General features: G+C 36.2%; 1 protein-coding gene across 11 annotated transcripts in view; it reads left to right on the plus strand.

Moving 5' to 3' along the window:
* ENAH (ENAH actin regulator) overlaps positions 1–22,858 on the plus strand; it is a 152,977-nt gene that overhangs the window by 84,401 nt on the left and 45,718 nt on the right. For all 11 annotated transcript variants that reach the window (XM_060091363.1, XM_060091365.1, XM_060091364.1 and 8 more), the window contains exon 3: positions 3,246–3,423. In XM_060091363.1, the coding sequence (XP_059947346.1) occupies positions 3,246–3,423 (178 nt within the window). The remainder of the gene's footprint in view (positions 1–3,245; positions 3,424–22,858) is intronic.

Below are 22,858 nucleotides of genomic sequence, written 5' to 3' on the forward strand. Positions count from 1 at the left end.
TTAATCACTTTTGGATTAAGGTAATTTGAGATTGTTAGTTTCCCTAGCTGCTTGTCAGAAACAAATGTAAATCTTCCCTGGAAAAATACAACATCATTGTAGGCCTCAAAATTTCCATATAGTTGTCCATAGACAATGTCTGGCATTCAGTCAAAATAACCAGAATGCTACCAGACAAGAGGAACAGTAATAGAATAGACCCACTGGGAATCCAGTTAATGGGATTACCAGAAATTGACTTTAAAATAACTGTGCTTAATATATTCAAGGAAATAAAAGATAAGATTGAGAATTTCAGTAGAGAACTGGAAACTTTTCTGAAAAAAGAGCCAAATGGAAATGTTGGAATTGAAAAATAAAATAACTGCTATTAACAACTCAGTGATGGGTTCTACAACAAATTAGAAACCACTAAAAAGAATTAGTAAACTGGAATATGTCAGAAGGAAATATTCAGTCCGAAGCTGTGATGTTCTGAGAGAGAAAACTATGGACATATGAAAAAGCTTAAGAGACATAGGAAATACAGTAAAAAAGTATAAGGTATACACATACGTTATTGGAGTCCCAGAGGAGAGGAGAATGGGGCAGGAGCAGTAATTGAAGACATAATAGTGAACAAGAATTTTCAGAAGTGATGAAAGGACATCAACTTCGAAATGCTGTAAATTTTAAATGGGATAAATACAAAGAAAACCACATATAAACCCATCATATTAAAATCACTGTAAACTAAATTCAAGGTGAAACTCTTTAGAGCAATCAGTGAAAAAAGGACAACTTTAAAGGAGCAACAATAAACTGTCAGCTGACTTCTCAGTAGAAACAACAAATCTTAAGAGGCAGATTGCAAAGAACTAAAAATAAGTGGCCACTTAAAGTTCCAAACCTGATACAAATAGTCTTCAAAAATCAAGGTGAAACAAAGATATTTTCTTACAAACCAAAATGGAGATAATTCATCACCAGGAGATCTGCTTTGAATGAAATTCTAAAGGTGTTCTTCAAGATCAGAAATGGTCCAAACAGAAGCTTGGAGAGGGCAGAAGGAATAAAAAGCAATAGAAAATGTAACTATTGGGTAAATCTTAAATGATCATCTACTGTATAAGACTACTAATAATGTTTTATGGGGTTTAAAATGTCAGTGGAATTAAAACACCTGATAAAACTAGTGTAGGACTCCTAGGATGGGCATTGGAAGAAAGGGAATGTTATTGGAGATAAAATAAGTCCTTGTATTGTTGAGGTAAAGATAAAAATACTAGTTTTTATTTGTCTTTGATAAGTTTAAGGTACCTGTTGTAATCTCTAGGGCAACCACTAAAACAACAGTGAAAACATGTATAACTAGCAAGCTAATAGAGGGGACAATAATAAACAACTCTAAAAGAAGGTATGATAGATTTAGACCCAAATTTATATATAATTTACATTAAATGTAAATGGACTGAACACTACAATTAAAAGAGACTGGCAGATTGGATAAATAACACAAAATTGATAGTATAAATTATAGCTGCACACAAAGGACTGAGAACAGCCAAGGCAATATTGAGGAGAACAATAAAGTAGGAGGACATACTCTAGTGTCTATCAAGACTTACTATAAAGCTGCAATAATTAAGACACTGATGTTGGCTCAAAGATAGGCATATTGGCTAGTAGAACAAAATAGAGCCATTTAGTCACTTCATTTATGAAAAAGGTAAACCTGCAGCAAGCTAATAGATAGTGCTGCATCAACTGGACAGCCATATTGAAACAAAAAGGAAACTTGAACCTTATATCATACCATAGGCATAAATCAATTCCAATTGGATTGGAGATATAAATATGAAAGTTAATACAATAAAGCTTCTATAAAATAATAGGGGGATGATATTTTCATGACTTGGGATTGAGAAACATTTCTTAAACAGGTTACAAAAAAGCATTAACTATAAAGAAAAAGATTGTGAATTTGGACTGAATAAAAGTTAAGAACTCCTGTTCATCAAAAGACACCATTCAGAGAGTGAAAAGGCAAGTCACAAAATGGAAGAAGTATTTGTAACACATAACTGATGATCCCAACAGTGAGATCATCCAGAGTATGTAAAGGACTCTTAGAAATCAATAAAGAAAAAGATGGACAACTCAGTAGGAAAATGGGCAAGAGATTTAATTTAAGCAGGTATTCATAAAAGAAGATCTCTAGATGGCCATTAAAACGTGAAAAGGTGCTAAATCTCAATCTTAATCAGGGAAATGCTAACTAGAACCTCAACGATGTAGTATTAATACCCAGCAGAATTGCTGAAGTGAAGACTGACTATGCAAATTACAATGTGTACTGTATGTGCAGGTGTGCAAGCTCTTGTATACTGCTGGGGGAGTGAAAATTGATAAGACCGATTTGGAAAGCTACTTTGAGTTTTCTACTGAAGTTGAACATATGTATGGCTTGTAACAGTTCCACTCTTGGGTATGTGCCCAACAGAAATGTGTGCTCATTTGGTGGACATTTGGTAGGATGTTTATAACATTGTTATTTTTAGTAACACCAAGCTGGAAATAATCCAGGTGTTCATTAATGGGAAAATGGGTGAGTAAACATGATTTGTACAATGGGATACCATAGAGCAATGAAAAAGAATAAACCACAAGTACATGCAACAAATAGATAGCTCTCATAAATAATTTTGAGGGAAAGATGGCAGATAAATTACAATATGTATTGTGTAACTCCATTTATATAAAATCCCAAAACCTACAAAACTGATCTTTGATGTTAGAGGTAGGACTAATACCTTTTGGGAGGCAGGAGGAGTTGAGGAGGAGGTTTCTGATGTTAACGTCCTATTTCTTAATTAGGGTTTTGGCTACATGGGAGCAATCACTGAGATACATGCTTATGTTTTATACACTTTCTGAATTTATAATACCTCAGTAAACATGTTCAAATATATTTAATGAGGGATATAGATTTTCTTTCATTTTGCTGATTTACTCTTTTAAGGCCAGACCTTTGTAACTATCAGACAGCCTAACGTCCATCAGAATGTTACTTCTGCAGACTAATTTTACCCTGGATGATTGTTTTAACCATTTTTTGCCAAGGTGTGTCAGGAGCAGGTTTGAATGAATATGTCCAATCAGGCTTTGTTGACGTTGATTTTGCCAGTTATTTGCCAAATATTTTGCCAAATATTTTATATTTGCCAGTTATTAGCTTGACTATAAAAAGAATTACTGTCTTTTAGGTCGTGATAAATTGTGCCATTCCTAAAGGGTTGAAGTACAATCAAGCTACACAGACCTTCCACCAATGGCGGGATGCTAGACAGGTGTATGGTCTTAACTTTGGCAGCAAAGAAGATGCCAATGTCTTCGCAAGTGCCATGATGCATGCCTTAGAAGTGTTGAATTCACAGGAAACAGGTAGGGTGTCCTCTGGTTACTTGTTTTCTTGAACTGAAGTGTCATGTATATGTTAAACCAAATCTTTTCTGACCAACTTTTAAATCATGTATGTATTTGAAGTGATTATTGAATTCCTCTTGTTTTCTACAAAAATGTGAACTTTTGGTTGTTGATGATAAACATATACTATAAAAGGATAATCTTATGAGACTGTTAGTAGTTAGTAATTTTTTAACCTTCTCATTTGAAGTTATTTAGTTTGTTTATTCCGATCTAGAACCTCAACTTTCATTGCAAGGACAGGAGACCCAGAGAATATACAGTGGATTGAATATGCATATTTGTCATCATCTTATTTTTTATGAAAAAACACATGTTTTCTCAAACATGTTTTTTAAGCCACTACTGAACTTCAAGTAGGACTGTCTACTTCCTAGTAGATAAAAATTCCATTCTAAAAGTTGTTTAAAGATTTTTTGGAGTGCCCTCAGGTGGTACAAGCCATGAATTGCATGTCCTCTGACACTGCATCGTGGTCAGAAAGATGTGTAGAAATAATTCACATTATTTAAAAAAAATACAGGATTTAAAACTGTGTATGTATCAGAGGTGAGCTCTGTTTTTATTTTGGCTTAAAAAAATAGGAAAAACTATACCAATTTGTGGTTCTCTCTTTGGGGAGATAGATTTTATAATCAGAAAATTAAGGTTATAATAAAACAACACATATGATTACTCTTGCCTTTGTGTATTTAGTAGCAATCTTATTGATATAAGCATGCCATAAATAAAATTTATTTATATATTTTAAGAGGAAGGACTTATATAGTTACATTAAAATTTGGTATTTTGTTGAAGGTATAGAATTTCAAAACCTGTTATAGATACTTTAAATTTTATACCTTGCCCTATTCTAAAAAGGATTGAAACATCTAGCCCATGTGTTAGTCTATTTCACATATGAATTTCAAAGTAAGAAAGCCCTTTTGAATCTTGCTAAAACTACATTATGCCTATAGGTGGTTTATATTAGATTTTCTTTTGAGGAAATTAGTATCTCTATAAATAATTTGTACATAATTCTCATATCTTATCTATTTTGAGAAAATAAATCACTGGAACTTCTTTTGGTTTGTCAGTAAGTCCAGAAAATAGCATAGAAAAGTCTGCTGTTATGTACAGTCTTGTATGTAGATCATCTAAGTCACTGTACTTTTCTTTCAGGCATCAGTATTTTATCAACATTCTCCTGTAGGTATAGAATTGCTTTTCTGTTGCCATAGTTTTACCATAAGGAAGCAACTCTAATTGTGGTTCTTAATATCTTAATTAAATAGATCAACTACATAATAAATAAAGGATCAAAGTTTAGATCTAAGAGCATATGTATGACAATGACGTTTGGCTTCTCCATGTTTGGAACAATGTAACATTACTTTTACTTCTGAACCTTCAAAAGAGTATCCTTGGATATTGGGAATTAAATGTTACTAATCTAAAGTGGTTAAAATTATTATTGTTCATCTTGTCATCAGTTTTTTTAACCAATTGGAAAAGATTGTTTTTATCGGTGTATAGTCATATAATTTGTTTTCAAAATGCAAATGCTAACTAATGTTTTTTCCTTCTGATCTTGATCTTTTGAAATTAATGAGTCTTAATGTGGAGAGACTCAATTGCATTCTCTATTGTAATTTCCACATTATAGAAAGTTTAGTAAATGGGGAGATCACCCATCATCTCACTAGCTACACAAGCATTTTGGTAAGGCAGAAAAATTGAATAGATTCTTCTCAGATAATTTTGAAGCTTTATTCTCTTCTCTGTCACAGTCTCAACTTATCATGGGCTGAGGAAAGAGAGAGAATGGTGGAAGAAGTTGGTCCATCCTAGCCATCTCCTTGCATCATGGCCCCAGTCACTGGCAAAGGAACTTTTGGTTCTGTAGCTTTTTCATCAGAGAAGACAAAGAAAACATATAAAATGGCTGATGTTCTTTATAATCTGATTTCTTTAGGAAATGACTGTTTTTGTAAATTACTGTAGTTAAACACTGTCTCTGATTTTTGATAGCATAATTGGCTTGGCAGTGGAGGCATAGGAGGGTTTAGATGATATGAATCAGAAGTGTCCTCAGGAAAGGGTATAAACTTTTCTATAGACCTCTGAAGTAGGATAGGAATGTACCCCACCCCAGAGTTATTTAGTGGGCCCTTCCTATCCACCTAAACAAACATACCCAATAATGTCACCTCTCATCTTGAACATCTTTTCCCCTTCCACAGCTGTTTGCTTTGGGTTCATAGCCAATTTCTTGCTAAAACCATCTATTCTCTTCTTGCCAAAACCAAGTTGGGAAAGCTTAACTCTTGCATGTCCCTCCCTAAGCAAACAGTGTACCCCATAAATCTCTGATCAGAAGTGAAAGAAACAAACTTATTCATAAAGGTAAAGTAACTACAGCTGTTAGTCTTTTTTACTTAGTGTTTTATCACTTTTTAAAACCAGTTTTCCATATTGAATGCTTCTGGCTTTTTTGTTTAATAGGTGTTAATGTATTATTCGTTGAATATTGGTTAGTCCTTCTTTAGTGGTGTTCAGGCATTTTTAAGTTATGGACACCCTTGTTCAAACAAAATATTTTTCAGATGCTCAGTTCATATACAGACCCCTCCCCACAAAACAGAGCTTCTCTGATTAATGTGGGAGTTGGAAGCCCATAACCACTGGGGCACTCATGTACCCTAGAGCAGGATTTGGAAATTACTAACCCATCTTCTCTGCCAAAATTAAAAATCACACAATTCTCCCTTCCTCTTTCCCTTGACCCCCACGTCTCTAAATCCTCAAGCAAAATTTTTAAATTAAGAAAAAAACAGCTTTTTCTGTAGCTAGTCATACTGACCTTTAAAAGGTGCTCTGTGTACATGTTTAATATTGCCATTTCTTCTATGAAAAGGGTGGGTGGCAGGAATGTTTTCCTTTATTTTGTTTTTAACTTGATGTGCAAGTATCTAATATACTGGAAGGTACAGGAGGTGCTAAATACAGTGAGTTATATTTGGAATTTAAAAAACGCAAGTCAAATGTTCTAACATTTTTGAAGAAGAGTTGAATTAGTGCTTTCTTTTATACCAAAAGCTGCAGTTTATCAGTTTCCTTTGTCTAATGGAAATGGACTCAAATAAGTACATTCACAATGCGTTAGCCCGCCTGATATTTTTGATTTCTGTATTATTTATCAAGTACATTTATAGCAGTTTTGCAGATAATAGTTATGGATTATGTAAAATGTAAAATCAATCCTTTTCGTGATTAATGGATGTGAACTTGCACAATCTATTTCATTTTGAAAAAGGTTTAAGTCATTTGAAAAGGAGATAATTTTTAAATTCCATTTTTTAAAAAGGAAAATCGTATTAGAGTTCAGTAAGATTATTCTACTATTGTTCTACTGAACCAAGATTAAGCATACCTTTATAAGAGGAAAACCTTAGAATATTTTACCATTAACTAAGACTGCTTTTGCTGGATTCTGTTTTATATCTATTGAAAGCAAGATATCCTCCTGTTGGAAATTTTCTTTAGACTTGGTAATTAAATATTTATAAAGACTGAGATTCCATTCATTTTTTTAACTGTTAATTTGGCCTGATAAACCTTTCACTGTGTGCATTTGTATGGGTTTTATCTTAGCATTTTTTAATCTTTTTGAGATATGTTTTGGAATTAAATGGATTTAAAATATCTCAAAAAGTTTCTAGAAATACTTTATATGTTTTATAGTGACAGTTATTTTTCATTCTTCCAGAGTGCCGGTATTCATAGGAGCAATATTAAGGTTATATCACAGAAACCATCAAACAGGTTTTGAGCGTAGGTCCTGTGCTAAGCACTGGGAATAAAGCTAACATGATAAGGCCTATCCCTTGCCTTCCAGGATTTCACAGCAAGATTAGAATTCGGTTTGTAAAATGTTGTGAATGAAGTATGCAGAAGAAAATTCTAGGGTAAAGGGAAGTTTTGAAGAGAAGGTGATGCTATGGTTTTGTTTGTTTGTTTGTTTTTTTGCGGTACGCGGGCCTCTCACTGCTGTGGCCTCTCCCGTTGCGGAGCACAGGCTCCGGACGTGCAGGCTCAGCGGCCATGGCTCACGGGCCCAGCCGCTCCGTGGCATGTGGGATCTTCCCGGACCGGGGCACGAACCTGTGTCCCCTGCATTGGCAGGCGGACTCTCAGCCACTGCGCCACCAGGGAAGTCCATTGAGCTGTGTTTTAAAGAATGAGTAGGTGATAGAAGAACATTCTGGATTGGCTTGGAGGCATGAGAGCCTGGAGCAGTTGGGAAACAAGCAGGTGATGTTATAGTTTGGGCAAGAGAGTTTCTATTGGGGGAGGGAAGTCACAAGAGATAAGACGCGAAGGGCCTTGTATTCTTGCTGAGGGGTGTGCAACTCATGATGTCGTCTGCAGTACAGTCTTTGAAGGGTGCTGAATAAAATGTTTGATGTGATCAGGTTTGTGCTTCAGGACAAAAGTGATGGATTGGTGAGCGTGTGGTTGCAGGCATGGAGATGGGTTTCGGACGCCGCTGTGATAATATCAGTGAGAAGGATGAGGCCTGAAATGACACAGTATAAAGAGGAAAGGAGCAGAGTGAAGAGGAGGTGACAGACTTTATTCAGTGCCTACCGTGCCTGTGAAGACATTGTTCTAGGCCTTCTACTTATGTCCTCATATAGTCGTTGAAGCAGTTTTGAGGCAAGAATAATAATCTGTTTATTAGGCACCAGCTGTGTGGCAGGTCCTAATTGGGCACATTTATTACTGATAAACTTTATAACAACACTGCAAAGTTGGTGGCATTATCCTTGCTTTAGAGATGATGTTGGAGCTTTCAGAAGGTCACTGGCCTGGCCCAAGGGCCCACAGCTAGACAGTGGCATAAGTGGCGTTTGTACCCAGATTTAATTTTAGCATTCAGCCTCTTTCCACTATATCTGTGAGATGTAACGGACAGGTCAGGGAGGGGAGGATGGTGTTCTAAGACAATTTACCAGATGTGTCAGTTTGGGCAACTGGTGAAGATGGATTCTAAAGCTGGTCTTGGATAATAGTTTTCACTTCTAGCTTTCCTTAATCAACAATCTTACTGGAGAAGTAACACTGAAACAGATAAAGCGTTAGCTGCTCATCAGGATTAAATGAGAAACAGGTTTGGGGGTTGGGTGGGTGGGACAAATTTTTTTTGTGGGTGCTGCCATGTACTGCTTCCTTCTCTAACTGACCTCTTCACACCCTTCCCCATTTATAAATTCAGTCTCCACAATAATGTGAGGTTAATCTGTCACCCCCAATTTCCAGTTAGGAAGACTGATATGGAGAGATGGGACTTCCCTGAGGTCACATATACCTAGAAAGGGAGGCACAACTGGGATTGGGTTTTCCGACCTCCAGGCCATTTCTTTTTATTGCATTCCTCTGCTTTTCAATTCAAGATCTTCAAAGCATATTTTAAAAGGCTTTTGAGGGAAGTCAGTTTCAGGTGAGAAAACAGGAAAGAGAAGAACTTTCATTTACTTTTTGTTTTATGGTTTTTAGTAAAATTTTGTGGTCTTTCATTTTGATTTGGTGGAAAGAGCTTAAAATTGGAGGTAAAAGACTCCAGTGTTGACTTTCCCTCTGGTGGCAGGTTGCCTTCTCTGAAGCTGTTTCCTTATACTATATAAAAGGATCATGAGAATACCTGTGTTAGGATATCATGGGAATTAAATGAGATAAAGACATTAATATTTTTAAACTATACAGTAGAATGTTATTTTTTAGTGCTAACGTTTAAAAATACACAGAAAATTCTACCATGTGGATTAATTTACTTAGAGGAATAAAAGTGGTAGAGAGACTTTGAAGTTTTCTCCAACCTCTTCTTTGTCTTTACTGCCTGGTACAGATATACCATGTTATGTTCCTCCTCCCCTGTAGAAAGTTAATTAATTTATCCATCCTTGGATACATGCAAGGGGAAATAAGACTCAAATCTTGCCCTCAAGGATTCTTCTACTCTTGTAGAGGAGATAAGACACAGTCATAATCCAAAAGAGGAAGTCATATCTGAGGTACAGATAAAATCCTGTGTGAGTATGAGAAGGGAAATGAGATTTCTTTTCACTGGAACAGTTGGGGCAAGTGTTAATGATGAGATGGCTTTTTGAACTGATTTTGAAAGATGGATAAAATGTAGGCATAGGGACATGACTGGGGGAAAGGCATATCCAGCCTAGGAAATAGCGTAGGAGTACAAAAGTGGAAATAACGAGCTTGTTTGTAGACCAGGAGTTGTTTGATTGGCCTGGTGGGGATTAAAGTCAGAAAGGTAGGTCTGATCAAGAAGGTCCTTTGAGAGCTGTGGGTGATAGAGATTTAGTACGTTTTTGAACAAGTGGAATGATATGAACAAAGCTGTACTTGAGAAGGCCAGCAGTGGTTTGAAAAGGGAGCTGCTGGAGGCCATGAGACAAGCCTTAAGTTTCTGAGTGGAGGCAGAAATAGTAAGAATAGAGAAGAAAATTCAAATAGGAGAGGGATTACAGTGGTAGAATCAGGTGCATTTAAACAGGAAATCACTGTTGTACGACTGCTTCATCCCCTTAGGTAAGTTTTTCTTTAAAAAAGAATTCTGGCTGCCCATTTTCACATGACAACAATAGAGATCTCTGGGAGAGTATCATATCTGTTTGCAGATAATGTGGGACCTAAAATTATTTCTGCTATGTGAAGAAAATCAGTAGTTTGGGAGAAAGAGGTGAAAAATGAAAATGTAGTTCAGCATAAGTTTGAATTTTTCCTGTGAACCTGAGTCCAGGTTTTAGAAAGAATGATACATGGGCACAGTCTTTGTCTGTAAATAGCTTTTAGAGAACAAATATGTTAAGCCCACAGTTTAGTAATTTATTAACAGAGTTAGCATACACGTTATATATGAATGTCCTTTTCCTTGGGAGATAATTCTGCTTGGGTTAGAACAATGATTTTCAACTTATTACCCACAAAGCTACTACAGAACAACTGATAGAGTTCTGAGATAATTTTCAGTGTTTTGGAAAGCTAAATAAACGATGTACATCATACATTGCAGTGATAGGGTTGTACCTCCTAACTCAGATATTAAGCTTCTTTGTTTGAGACTAAATTTGCCAGCTCTGTGGAGATGCTTATTTATCTAAAACCAGTAAGTTCTAATTAACTGCTGTTGACCCTTTGAAGATCTTGTGACTGTGCCAAGATACTGGTAAGAAGAGTTGCAATAGTCCCAGTGCCTGAACTGAACACGACCATTTATATATCTTTGCTTACTTATGGAAGAACAAAGATTAATGATAAATACACTTCCTTTGGACAAGCTCACCCTAAACATGGAGTCCAAGGGGGTTAGTTAAAATAATAAATGGGTTTCTAGTTGTTGAAAAGGTTGGGAACTACTGAGTTAGGCTTCTCGTTCCTGTGCCCTACCCATCGTATCTTATAACCTCTCTCCCAGCCTTTCTCAGCCAGCGTTACTAAGAGAGCTAAGTGCTTATGCAAAGTGATTTGGGTGACTGTTCTAACATATGAATTATTATATATATTCATATGTGAATTTTAATTTATAATAAAGGAATTTTAAAGTATTTACTTCATGACTTTTAAGCTTCTAGTCGCTAACTGTTTGGGAAAGCTGCTTTGGCTTGACCATAACTCAAGTCTGATATTGCATTTTTCATAAGCACAGCTTTAGTGTTATGTTGTGGGACTTACGATATTGTCCTGCTCCAAAGTGGGATTGATTAAATAGCTAAAAGAAACACGGTTTTTTTTGATAAACCTGTATTTCATAATCATATAGAAAGTTATTTTAGCCTGAAGTTTGTTGTCAGACAGACACTATTCTGTCTCTCATTCTTGTTTCTCTGCTTCTCTGGTAGTTGGGCATCTTATTAATGTATTGTCTGTTACAGGTCTAGCTGGTAACTTCAGTTCTTCAGGCTTATTTTACAGTAAGTTTGAAATTTAATTAATGGTGCTGCAGTGAACTGAGGATGTCATCCGTGATTATTTATGTGTTTTCCTGTGTGAGAATAGTAATTTGTATACAGTTACTTTACTTGTATTCCTGAATTTTAATCATATTTGTTGCCCATAAATTGGAGAAGCATTTGCTGGCTGTTAAACAGTCGAAAATTCTGATACCTTTCTGTTGGACTTTTTCATCTTTACACGGGGATGCAGGGAGAAGCTTTGATAGAATAGAATCTGACTTGTCCATTGATGACAAGACATGAATTGCAAGAACCACTTCTACTCTCATGAGACCAATCACAACACACAGTGGCAGCCAGATCTGTGGCCCAATTTTTACAGCTTAATTTTTTTCCAATTGAAGTATAGTATATTACAATATTGTATTAGTTTTAAAATCACAGCTTAATTTTGGACATGCTTTCCTCAGTCTGTAAGTGATAGTGTGTACCGTTGGGTTGTCCATGTTTGTATTTAGCAGAGAGCAGATGCACATCGGTTCAGTGCCTCTGAATTAACATTGGGCATTCCTGTTTTTATGATCTAGGCAAGATAGAAAAATTCTAATTAATCTTTTGAAGATGGTATTAAATAGGGGTATTTTGACATCACCTTTTTATATATAAAGAATATTGTGACATTGTTTTATTAACCCATTAAAAATTCCTAAGAGGTAGATGATCTCATCTAAAAGAGGAAAAGCCACAGTAAACTGAATTACTTGTACTCCTAATAAAGGTACTGTGTTACATGATACTAGGGAAACAAAAATGAGAGATTCGACATTGCTGAGCTTAAGGAGCAGTTGTGTAGAGAAGATACGCCACGGTCAGAAATATCTGCAAGGCAGTGTCAGTACCGTGCGTGGTACAGAGCGGTAATTAGGAACTGGTATAGGCAAACATAGCATGCTACTCACGTAAAGATACCAGAAATAACTCCTTTAAGGTAGACCTGCTATTTCTATAGGCTTTTGCAATTTCTGAGATGATTCACGTGAGGAGACAAATGACTACTGTTTTCTGGAAATTTTCTGTGATATTAGGCTATGAAAATGCCATTCATGTAGGAAGAAATGTATTTTTATTGAGGAGTTTCCTATGCAAATATTGTCCTGATCTTTACTGTGATAATACTATTCAATATACTAAAAACAAAGAATTACTTTTTTCTTATTCAGATTTAAAGTCACTGGTCTCCATGGATTTAACATTTTCTTTAAGTCTTAGAATCATACATCCCCAATTTGAAGATATTGACTGGATGGGTGATGTTAATTCCCGGGAAACAGGTCTCTAGTGTCTTCCGCAGATAATACTAGAGAATGACCTTATGTCCATGGGAGGTAGGGTGGATTTTTGCATACCTCTGTTGTGTGTACCAACTAATCTTGCAATGGCTTTCCATCGCTCTTAGAATAGAGTACAGGCTTCTTAACGGGACTCTGGGTTCCTTCATGAGCTGGCCCCTCTTGACTCTGCATTAACTAAACGCAGTCTCCCCTGCTTCAGGTCCTTGCACTTTCTGTTCCTTCTTTCACCACAATGGGACTTACTGTTTTCAAAAACACTTTAAAATGATTATTTCTGGACTGTATAAATAAATTTGGCAGAGCCAAAGTTAGTGACAATCCTAATACAGTGACATTTACTAGCAATTTTATTTGCACATAAAGATCAAATTATTCAAAGTGTCTCCTTCTGCCAAAGGCCAAAAGATATATGCATACATACATTTAAAAATGTACCCTACAATCTAATTAATCTGGACTAAGATATATAAACAGCCCTCAAGTATAGTTAATACAGTAGTAGTAATTTATAGTATTATTTACATGAATAGATGTTTGAGTCTCTAGAGTTTTGTTCTTAGGAAGCTATAACTGTTTTTTTGCTCCAAAGGGATACTATTCTTTTGGGAAATCAGCTTGAATTATATCTTTTCCCTCTTAAGTAGGTACTTTGGCCTCAGTTTGGGTAGTACAGTTTTATTTTCAAGTATCATAACCCAGATAAGAGCTAGGTTTTCAGGACTCTCTGATATTTCCACATTGTCGATTAGTCCAGCAGTTATTTATTTCTCTGCCAATATTTATTTACCCTTTTATTCATTAAAGTATGAATTTGAACAACTGTCACTTAAAACTTCCCATAAGTATTTCTTGTGCATTTTATCTTCCTGTGAATAGTGATGCTATGGTCCCTGCAGCCAGCCTGTGGAGTTTAGACTTGCTTAAAAACAAATTCAGCATAAGGTCGTTGCCGGAAGAGACATAATCAGATTGCCTTTCTAAAGACACCTCCCTGTTTTCTAGAGTTACCCCTCCCTTTAACAGTTCTCTTGTGCCCTGCCTTCTGATGCTTTTTGGTCATGAGGCTTGGGGAAATAACTTACCTTCACCTGAATTTCTTCACACTGGGAATTGGCTATGGACCAGGCTTTTTCCTTGCTTTTTTTTTTTTTTTAATTTGATTTTTGGCTGCATTGGGTCTTCGTTGCTGCACGCGATCTTTCTCTGGTTGTGGCGAGGGGGGCTGCTCTTCGTTTTGGAGCATGGACTCTAGGAGCGCAGGTTTCAGTAGTTGCGGCGTGTGGGCTCAGTAGTTGTGGCTCGCAGGCTCAGTAATTGTGGTGCACGGGCTTAGTTGCTCCGCGGTATGTGGGAATCTTCCCGGACCAGGGCTCGAACCCGTGTCCTCTGTATTAGCAAGCAGATTCTTTTTTTTTTTTTTTTTGTCGTATGCGGGCCTCTAACTGTTGTGCCCTCTCCCATTGCGGAGCACAGGCTCCGGACGTGCAGGCTCAGCGGCCATGGCTCACGGGCCCATCCACTCTGTGGTACATGGGATTTTCCTGGACCGGGGCACGAACCCGTGTCCCCTGCATCAGCAGGCGGACTCTCAATCACTGCGCCACCAGGGAAGCCCCGGCAAGCGGATTCTTAACGACTGTGCTACCAGAGAAGTCCCTTCTTTGCTTTTTAAAGAGTTGATTTTTTTTTTTTCCAGGAAACTTGTGGGATCCCAACCTTATAGTCCATTAAAAACTTCAGATATAGATTTCCTGGGTGTTCTGGGATTTCTTTATATTATGATGAACAAGACTTTATAGGAACCCCCACTTACCCATCCACATAAAGGTGGTTTTGTAGTTGAAGACGGTTTTATTTCCCTTTCGTTTAAATATTCCTGGTCTTGTATATATCTCCTGCTTCTTTATTATAAAATTATATACACATTCATTCATTCTCATATTTATTCTCTCCTATTTGCATTATTTAGATGGATTGCTCTATGTAAAGGTACTTATAACACATAGTAGACCTTTAGCGAGTTCTGATTAAGTTACATTGATTCTGTAAAACTCCTATTTAGTTAAATAATCAGTCACCTGCAATGTGCCAAGTACCATACTGGTTGCTGGTAATGGGAAGCTGAGTATGACACAGATACTACCTTTGAGTATCTTGAAGTCTAGTGAGGCAGACAGCTGACTCTAACACAATATAAAGTAGTAACTCACAATAAATTGGAAGGATCTTAGGCTCGACCAGTTTTGGTATTTTACAGTGTGTTTCCTTCTGAGCTCTAGCTGGTATTGAAGTTTTCTTTTTCCCCTCCCCCTGTTTTGTTTTTAAATAACAATATATCACTGCTGCTTTTGTAGTTCATTTTTAGAGAATGAGTAGTAAAAGACTAATATTTAATGTGGAAAATGTCTAATGAAGAAAGTAAAATGACATAAGATACAGGTTGAACTAAAATATTACTAAGAATATCATTTAAAATACGATAGTAAGTATTTTGTGCACAGTTTTCCAGAAGAAGTTGTTCTTTATCAGGTAACATCCATGGATTCTTAAGAGTGGTAATATGGCATCCCTAATTTAAAGTTTCCTTAATTTTTATAAGTTTGACCACATAGCTGATGGCTTTTTTCATTTTCTTTGTTTGTCTGAATATTTGATGTTTCCTCTAAATAACACACCCTCACGTTTGAATTGTCATATCAAATTTAGACCTACTAATTATGAGTCATTTTTTAAACAGTAGTGAAATAAAGATACATATTGCTATGGATATAATTACATTTCAGAGACTGAAGTTAATGATGTTTAGTTTGTAGGACAAGTTTATTTTTATGTACTTGCTGACAGCCCACACCAATAACTTTATTTATATTTAATTCTATTTCATAAACCCCATGTGAGGTAAACAAACCCAGTTTATCTAATTTATTATATATTCATCAAAACTATTCTTTTAATAAAATTTTACTTATTTTTGAGTTTCCAAAAGTAAATGTGGACATCTTTGTCATTTAAGTGTTAGGGCTGTCTGGGGTTGTTTTAGATAGAAGTTGCTTCTTGGTTTCGTTGATGAAGTATCACGAATTACTGTCCAGAGAAAATGAGAAGGGCAAGGGCGGTAGGGTTCCCAGGGGGAAGTAGACAGCTGTCCTGGTTAACTAGGACAGGCCTGGTTTTCAGTGAACCATCCTGAATGGATATGTATTCAGAGTCATGACCTAAGAAATGGCTTTGATTTTTGATTCCTCCTGAAAAATAATATGATGGCAGAGGAACCTTCCCAGACCAGCTCTAGTGTTTGGAAGGGACATCCAGGTGCTGGCTCTGCAGTCCTTCCAGACACTTGGGGTCATGCTGGTACTATTAATTGAGTCACTTCTTTCATTGTGTACATCCAATTCTCTCGTCAGAACGTAGAGCTGGTTGCAGCTCCACCCGACAGGAACTGCTCTGGGCAGTAGAACTCGGATTTCCAGCACAGCATTTTGTTTTTCTAGCGAAAAAGTTTTTTCTGATTAAAAAGTTGTGTGCTTCTTATAAAAGCTTAAGCAGTACAGAAAATCATAATGAAGAAAGTAAAAATATCTAAAGTTCCACCATTCATGCAATAGTTAAGAATCCACCTGCCAATGCAGGGGACATGGGTTCAAGCCCTGGTCCCGGAAGATCCCACATGCTGTGGAGCGACTAAGCCTGTGTGCCACAACTACTGAAGCCCGCATGCCTAGAGCCCGTGATCTGCAGCAAGAGAAACCGCTGCAATGAGAAGTGTGCACACCACAAGGAAGAGTCGCTCCCGCTCGCCACAACTAGAGAAAGCCCGTGCTTAGCAACAAAGACCCAACATGGCCAAAAATAAATAAATAAGTTTTTTTAAATGTTTAAAGAAAATCCCACCATCCAGAGGTAATCACCTTTAATATTTTCCATAATAGAAAAGTAATAGGCACTGGGATATTTTTCAACTTTATGTTATAAACAATTCCAAGATGAAGAATACAAGCATGACATGGGACTTTTTCTTTTCCTTAATAGCTTTACTGTACCATACAGTTTACCCATTTAAAGTATACAATTCAGTGGTTCTTAGTATATTCATAGAATTGGGCAGCTATCCCCACAATCAGTTTTAAGAACATCTTCATCACATGGGGAAAAAACCCTGTGCCCCTAAGTCACTATCACCACCCCTACTCTTACCCCACTCTCATTCCTTCATACCTCCCAGCTCCTGGCAGCCACTAATCTGCTTTCTGTCTCTATGTATTTGCCTGTTCTATACATTTCATATAAATGGAATCATACAATATGTGATCTTTCATGACTGGCTTCTTAGCGTAATTTTTTCAAGGTTCATGTATTTTGTAGCAGGTATCATGTATGGCAGTTTGAAAAGTAAGTCATTATAAGAAAGCATGTGTTCATGTATCTAGGCATACTCTCTAAGTTTTAACAATTGACTTTCTTATTTTCACAATTGATGTTTGTGTATTAAAGTTATAGGAGTATGGTATACAGTGAAAGTAATGACTAATACTTAATATTTTTTTTAAATAAGGAGGTTACAACCAAAGCAGAAAGGCTTCCTCATATTCTTTAGTTTAAAAAACTCAACATTTAAAAACTTGGTAAATTGTGCAAGTAGAATTGTGTAGTAGTTTTCTTTGCCAAATTGAATGTAAATAGAGATGAATGCTTGGCCATTTGTGAAATCTCTGAAGTTTATTCTCTTGGTCCCCAGGCTCAGTTTTCTTGCCCAGCATTGTCCTTCCTTCACTTTTTTCCCACATCCAAGAGCATTACCTTAGAACTGCGTACTTTTTTGGTTCTATTAATTCTTTTTCTCTTACAAAAGTAGGAAAGAACAGACATGGTCTTTGAAATTTTCTGTATTATACTTTTAGAATGAAAACACTTTTTTCTTGGTTAAAAGAATTTCAGCTCTTTACGTGTGGATGAGGAAGCAAAATTGCATGCGTTTCCTTAAAAATGATCTGAGGTGGTCTCATCTCATTGGATTGCCCACCACCCCCAAATGAGCCTGGCCCATGGAATTGGGTGTCTTTATCATCCCCCCCACCCCAAACTTTCTTTTTGTAGGATGTCACACATCTGTTTTCTCTCTGTCTCCCACTTTCTTTCTTGTCTGAATATAAGTTTGTACCACTTTGCCTAATTTTAATGTATGAAAACTTTTCTCCTAAGTCTTTAGACAGATTCTTCATATTTCTTAGAAAATTTGGTATTACCCAATTTTATACTTATGCTTATTATCTCCTTTCAAATTTTTTGAAGTGGATAACTGGGGAAAAACATATAATTATAAAACTAGAAATAGGAAATAAGAATTCTGAGTGAAGGAGGGAGAAATAATTACATTAGTTGTCTGGGGGCTAATAGTAACTCCAATTGAGTGTTGACTGCCAGAAAGTTCTAATTAGTACAAAAAGGAAGCATGCTAGTTGACCAAGAAAAGAACATCACAGGCAGAAGGCATGTGGCATGTGTAAAAAAGGGCCCTGCAGTGGGAGGAGCATATAGCTCATTTGAAAATTTGGAAGAGCAATGTACCTGGAGTGTAGAGAGAAACAAAGTATGAATGTGATGAGTTAGGCCACAGCCACGTCATGGGGAGAAAACACTGGAGTTTGGTATTTATCTTAAGATCAGTGGGAAGATATTGAAGAGATTTTACTAAGGGAGATGCTTTGATCTGGTTTAGTTATTAAAGTATCACTGGCTGCTGTGGGGAATGGGAGAGGTACAGCATCAGAATGGACAGTTTATTTAATAGTCTAGGCTGGTGGTCCCTTAATTTTTGAGCTTATCTCCTAATGCACGTGTATTTATAGCTTAGGTATATGTTTGGCGTTGACATATTGCATACATTGTAAAACATGAAAAAGTAGAACTGTAAAAAGGATGAGAAAAAAATTAACAGAAATGGAAGTACTACTATGTTCTTTCCTACCCTAGGGTATGTTTAGCATTCTGGGATATATGAATCCTACTTTGAAAACCAAGAGATCATGGAACATGAAGAGTGACAGTGGAGATAGTTTGGAGAACAATGAGGAGACTGCATTAACAGGACTTGGAAATAGGTTAAATAGTAGTAATGGAAGGGCCCTAGATATCTGGTTTGCATAACTAAATAGATAACAGCGCTGGTTAGAGAGTTAACAGATACTCTAGTAATAAGCTAATCATCTTTGTTAAAGTGCATTCTACCTGAATGTGGTGTTTTCTCTGAGCATGTATGTACTTAATAGTGCCTTAATAACGAAATAGAAGGGGGTGGGGATGGTGAGGGGATTTGATCTCTGCTCATGAGGAAGAAGCAGAGAAATGAATGTGGGACATGGATTACTCTTACCTTTAGAAGTGTTAGGATATGACAGGATTGGTAAATTATAAACCCCTCAACTTCTAGTTGACTCTTTCAGTTTCTTTAGCTGGAGACAGTCACTCATTCCACATCTAAAAATAAATGGCTTACAAAACAGATGTTGGACTGATGCTATTACCAGTCAAGCCTAATCAATTATCAGCAATTTATCAACTGTTAGCAGCCATTTTCATTCTTGCTTAGAAGGGAATAAAATGCATTTGAAGCCCTAAGTTGGGGGAGAACTAAAGAAATGAAGAGGGGCGGGGAAACCCAGTCATATAAATAGCTTTGCTTAAGATTCAGTAATGAAAAAAAAAAAAAGACAGAGCAGTTCTATATGATGGTATTTTTTTCACAGGTGGCTATAGATGCATGATACCTCATTTTTTGAGATATATAACGATTTTCCTTTATTAAAAACTGCATATATTTTAAAACAAAATTTGAAATTCTTTTGAAAATGATTTAAAATGCCACTTTAAAATTATCATCACTTTGAATAAAATTTACTATTTGTTAATTCTCATGTCTTTTAGCACAGTGCCCTGCAAATATGGTACCTTTTTCCTCCCAGTTTTTTTTTTTATTTTTATTTTTTTTATTTTTTTTTTTTTGCTGTACGCGGGCCTCTCACTGCTGTGGCCTCTCCCGCTGCGGAGCACAGGCTCCGGACACACAGGCCCCGCGGCCATGGCTCGCGGGCCCAGCCGCTCCGCGGCATGTGGGATCTTCCGGGATCGGGGCACGAACCCGCATCCCCTGCATCGGCAGGCGGACTCTCAACCACTGCGCCACCAGGGAAGCCCTCCTCCCAGTTTTACTGAGGTATAATTGACAAATAAAATGGTAAGGTGTTTAAAGTGTACACGATGATGATTTGATACACATAAATTTTGACAGGATTTCTTCCATCTGGTTAATTAACACATCTATCACATATTTATCTTTTTTGTTTGGTTGATTGGTTGTTTTGTTTTGGTGAGAACATTTATGTTCTGTTCTCTTAGCATATTTCAGTAATACAGTACAGTGTTACCAACTATGTTATCAACCGTGTTTTACATTAGATCTTCAGTCTTTATTCATTTTGTAACTGAAAATGTGTACCCTTTTACCAGCCTCTCTCTATTTCCCTCACCCCCCAGCCCCTGGCAACCACTTTTCTGTGAGTTTAGCTTTTTTAGGTTCCACATCCAGGTGATTCCATGCAGTCTTTGTTTTTTCTGTCTTATTTTCTGTCTTTGTTTTTTCTGTCTTATTATGCTTATTTCATTTAGCATAATGCCCTCAAGGTCCATCCATATTGCTGCTAACAGTATTTCCTTTTTCCTATGGCTGAATAATATTGCAGTGTGTGTGTGTATGTATATATATATACATATATATATATGTATATATATATACTGCATCTTCTGTATCTGTTGATGGACACTTAGGTTGTTTCATATCTTGACTATTGTGAATAATGCTGCACTGAACATGGGAATGCAGGTATTTCTTCAGTATCCTGTTCTCAATTTCTTTGGGTATATACCCAGAAGTGGGATTGATGGATCATATGGTAGTTCTATTTTTAATTTTTTGAGGAGTCTCTGTACTGTTTTCCATAGTGGCTCTACCAGTTTATACCCCATGGTACCTATTTTTGAACACAGGCAACCATACCACTGCAGTGTCTTCTTCCATTCTGTTCTATATACCTTAGAACAAACACAAACACATTTGCTTTCATGCCCTCTCAAAAATGGTTATAGTAGAACTTTGCGATCATGAGGATAATACCTGGGGCCCTAATGATGGTCAGAAGTATGATCACTGCTAAGTTGCATGCTATGCTGTGCTCGCTCAACGGACCAGCTTTCCAGAGAGTACAAATCAAATTAAAACCAGCTGTAAGCAAACATTATCTCATTTAATCCTCAGGAAAAATGCTGAGCTGAGTAGTTTCCTCATTACAAATTTCTTTGAGATTAACTCCTGATCGTGGAGACCTCTAATGTTAAAAATGTGAATGCTAAGGGTCTACTATAGTAATTATATATTGCAATAAAATACAGTAATACCGATCAAATGACAGCCTGTCATTTTCTCCTACTAATATCTCACCCAAGGTTTGTGTATTTCCCTGCTTGTACAAAATACCTAATGCTAAAGGATGTTAAAAGATGGGGGAAAGCCTGAGGGATAGCTGTTTTACAAACTATCTTAGAAATAAATGAACAACCATGACAAGACTATTTCAAGGTCAGAGTAGCTCATAGAGATGGTCTTTCTTCTTTTCTAGACGTCTAATATAGATGTTAAGTTTTGCTTTTTTGATGCATCTTAACTGCTTTAGTTAACCTCTTTAGTTCATGCTGTGCTTTAGGGTGCATCCTTATTTCTCCCAGCCGTAAGCCTGTTTTAATACACTGATTTAAAGAGAAGTGTCTTTTTTTTTTTTAACTGAATTTACTCAATCTGTACACTGAACATTCTTTTCCCATATTCCACCCTCCTCCCTCAACTGAGTGAAGAAAGAGTTAACAGCATCAGTATTAAGCAGGAAGTGCTGTTAGCCTTATGCATATGATGGAATGAATAATTTAGTATCTTCGGGAAATGCAAACTGCAGTGGAACTCAAGCAACCTTATCAGAATTTAGATGAGTATTTTACGGGATGTTATGAAGTAAAAGTCAGTAGAAAGAATATGTTTAAAGATACCAAGTGCAAGAATGTTGCATAATAGTTTACACTGACAAGATTGGGGATTTTGGGTCTTACGTGGCAGTAATGTTTTACCTGAATTCTGACGATTGTCAGATGACTTTTTACCAAAGTGATCGGTAATGGAATGTGGCAGTTTCTTTGCTGTCAGAGACGAGATAATTTCTCAGGTTTTTCCTGTAAGTTTTAATTATTTTCCTTATTTTTTTTCCTCCTTTAAATATGAATGAAAGGAACTGAAGGGTAAAACCTGAAGACTAGACATGTTTATTTAATAAAGGCTTTATAGAAGTAGTCATTTACAAACATCGGTAAGACAGATTTTTTAAAAAGTTTAAACAAAATATAATTATTGAAAATCTTCCAAATGGTTTATCGTCTTTGGCATTATCTGATTAGGCTAGTAGACATTTTATATGTATGCCTGTGGTCTTTTTTATGTCATTACTGTAAATATTGTGCATGCAACTTTAATAATAATTGATTAAATGGGTGGAAGTACTTAGGAAAGGTGACATTCAACAATCTTATTTATTTTGTGTGTGAAAATATCTGCTATATTTAATATCTTTAAAACAAGACTTAAACGTAATTGGATTGTATTAAATCTAATTTCTAAAAAACAATAAAAAATTCTCTTATTTAAGAGTTATTACCATTTTCAGGTGTGCATTCTTTAAATATAAATTGGTTTGGTTTTGATTCTATGCAAACTTTTAGTTAGCATAAATTGTATTATTTAAAGAATACAGTTTTAAGGGAAATCTAAATTACTGTCTTGTTTGCCTTTATGTAGTCTTTCTTAAGTCAATATATTTTTAACTTGTTTATTGTTTCTTGATTAATACTAATGGAAAGAGAAAATCTTTCCTATGCTGAAAAGAATTTCTGTAGTATTTTATTTATAGAAAAGTATTGATGTAAAGTTTTGAATGTCACTAATGTAAAACTAAAAGAAATTTAATTTTTGTTTTTCCCACCCCAGTTTTG

The sequence above is a fragment of the Mesoplodon densirostris genome, chromosome 2 (assembly GCF_025265405.1).
Source record: "Mesoplodon densirostris isolate mMesDen1 chromosome 2, mMesDen1 primary haplotype, whole genome shotgun sequence".
NCBI classification, from domain to species: Eukaryota; Metazoa; Chordata; class Mammalia; order Artiodactyla; family Ziphiidae; genus Mesoplodon; species Mesoplodon densirostris.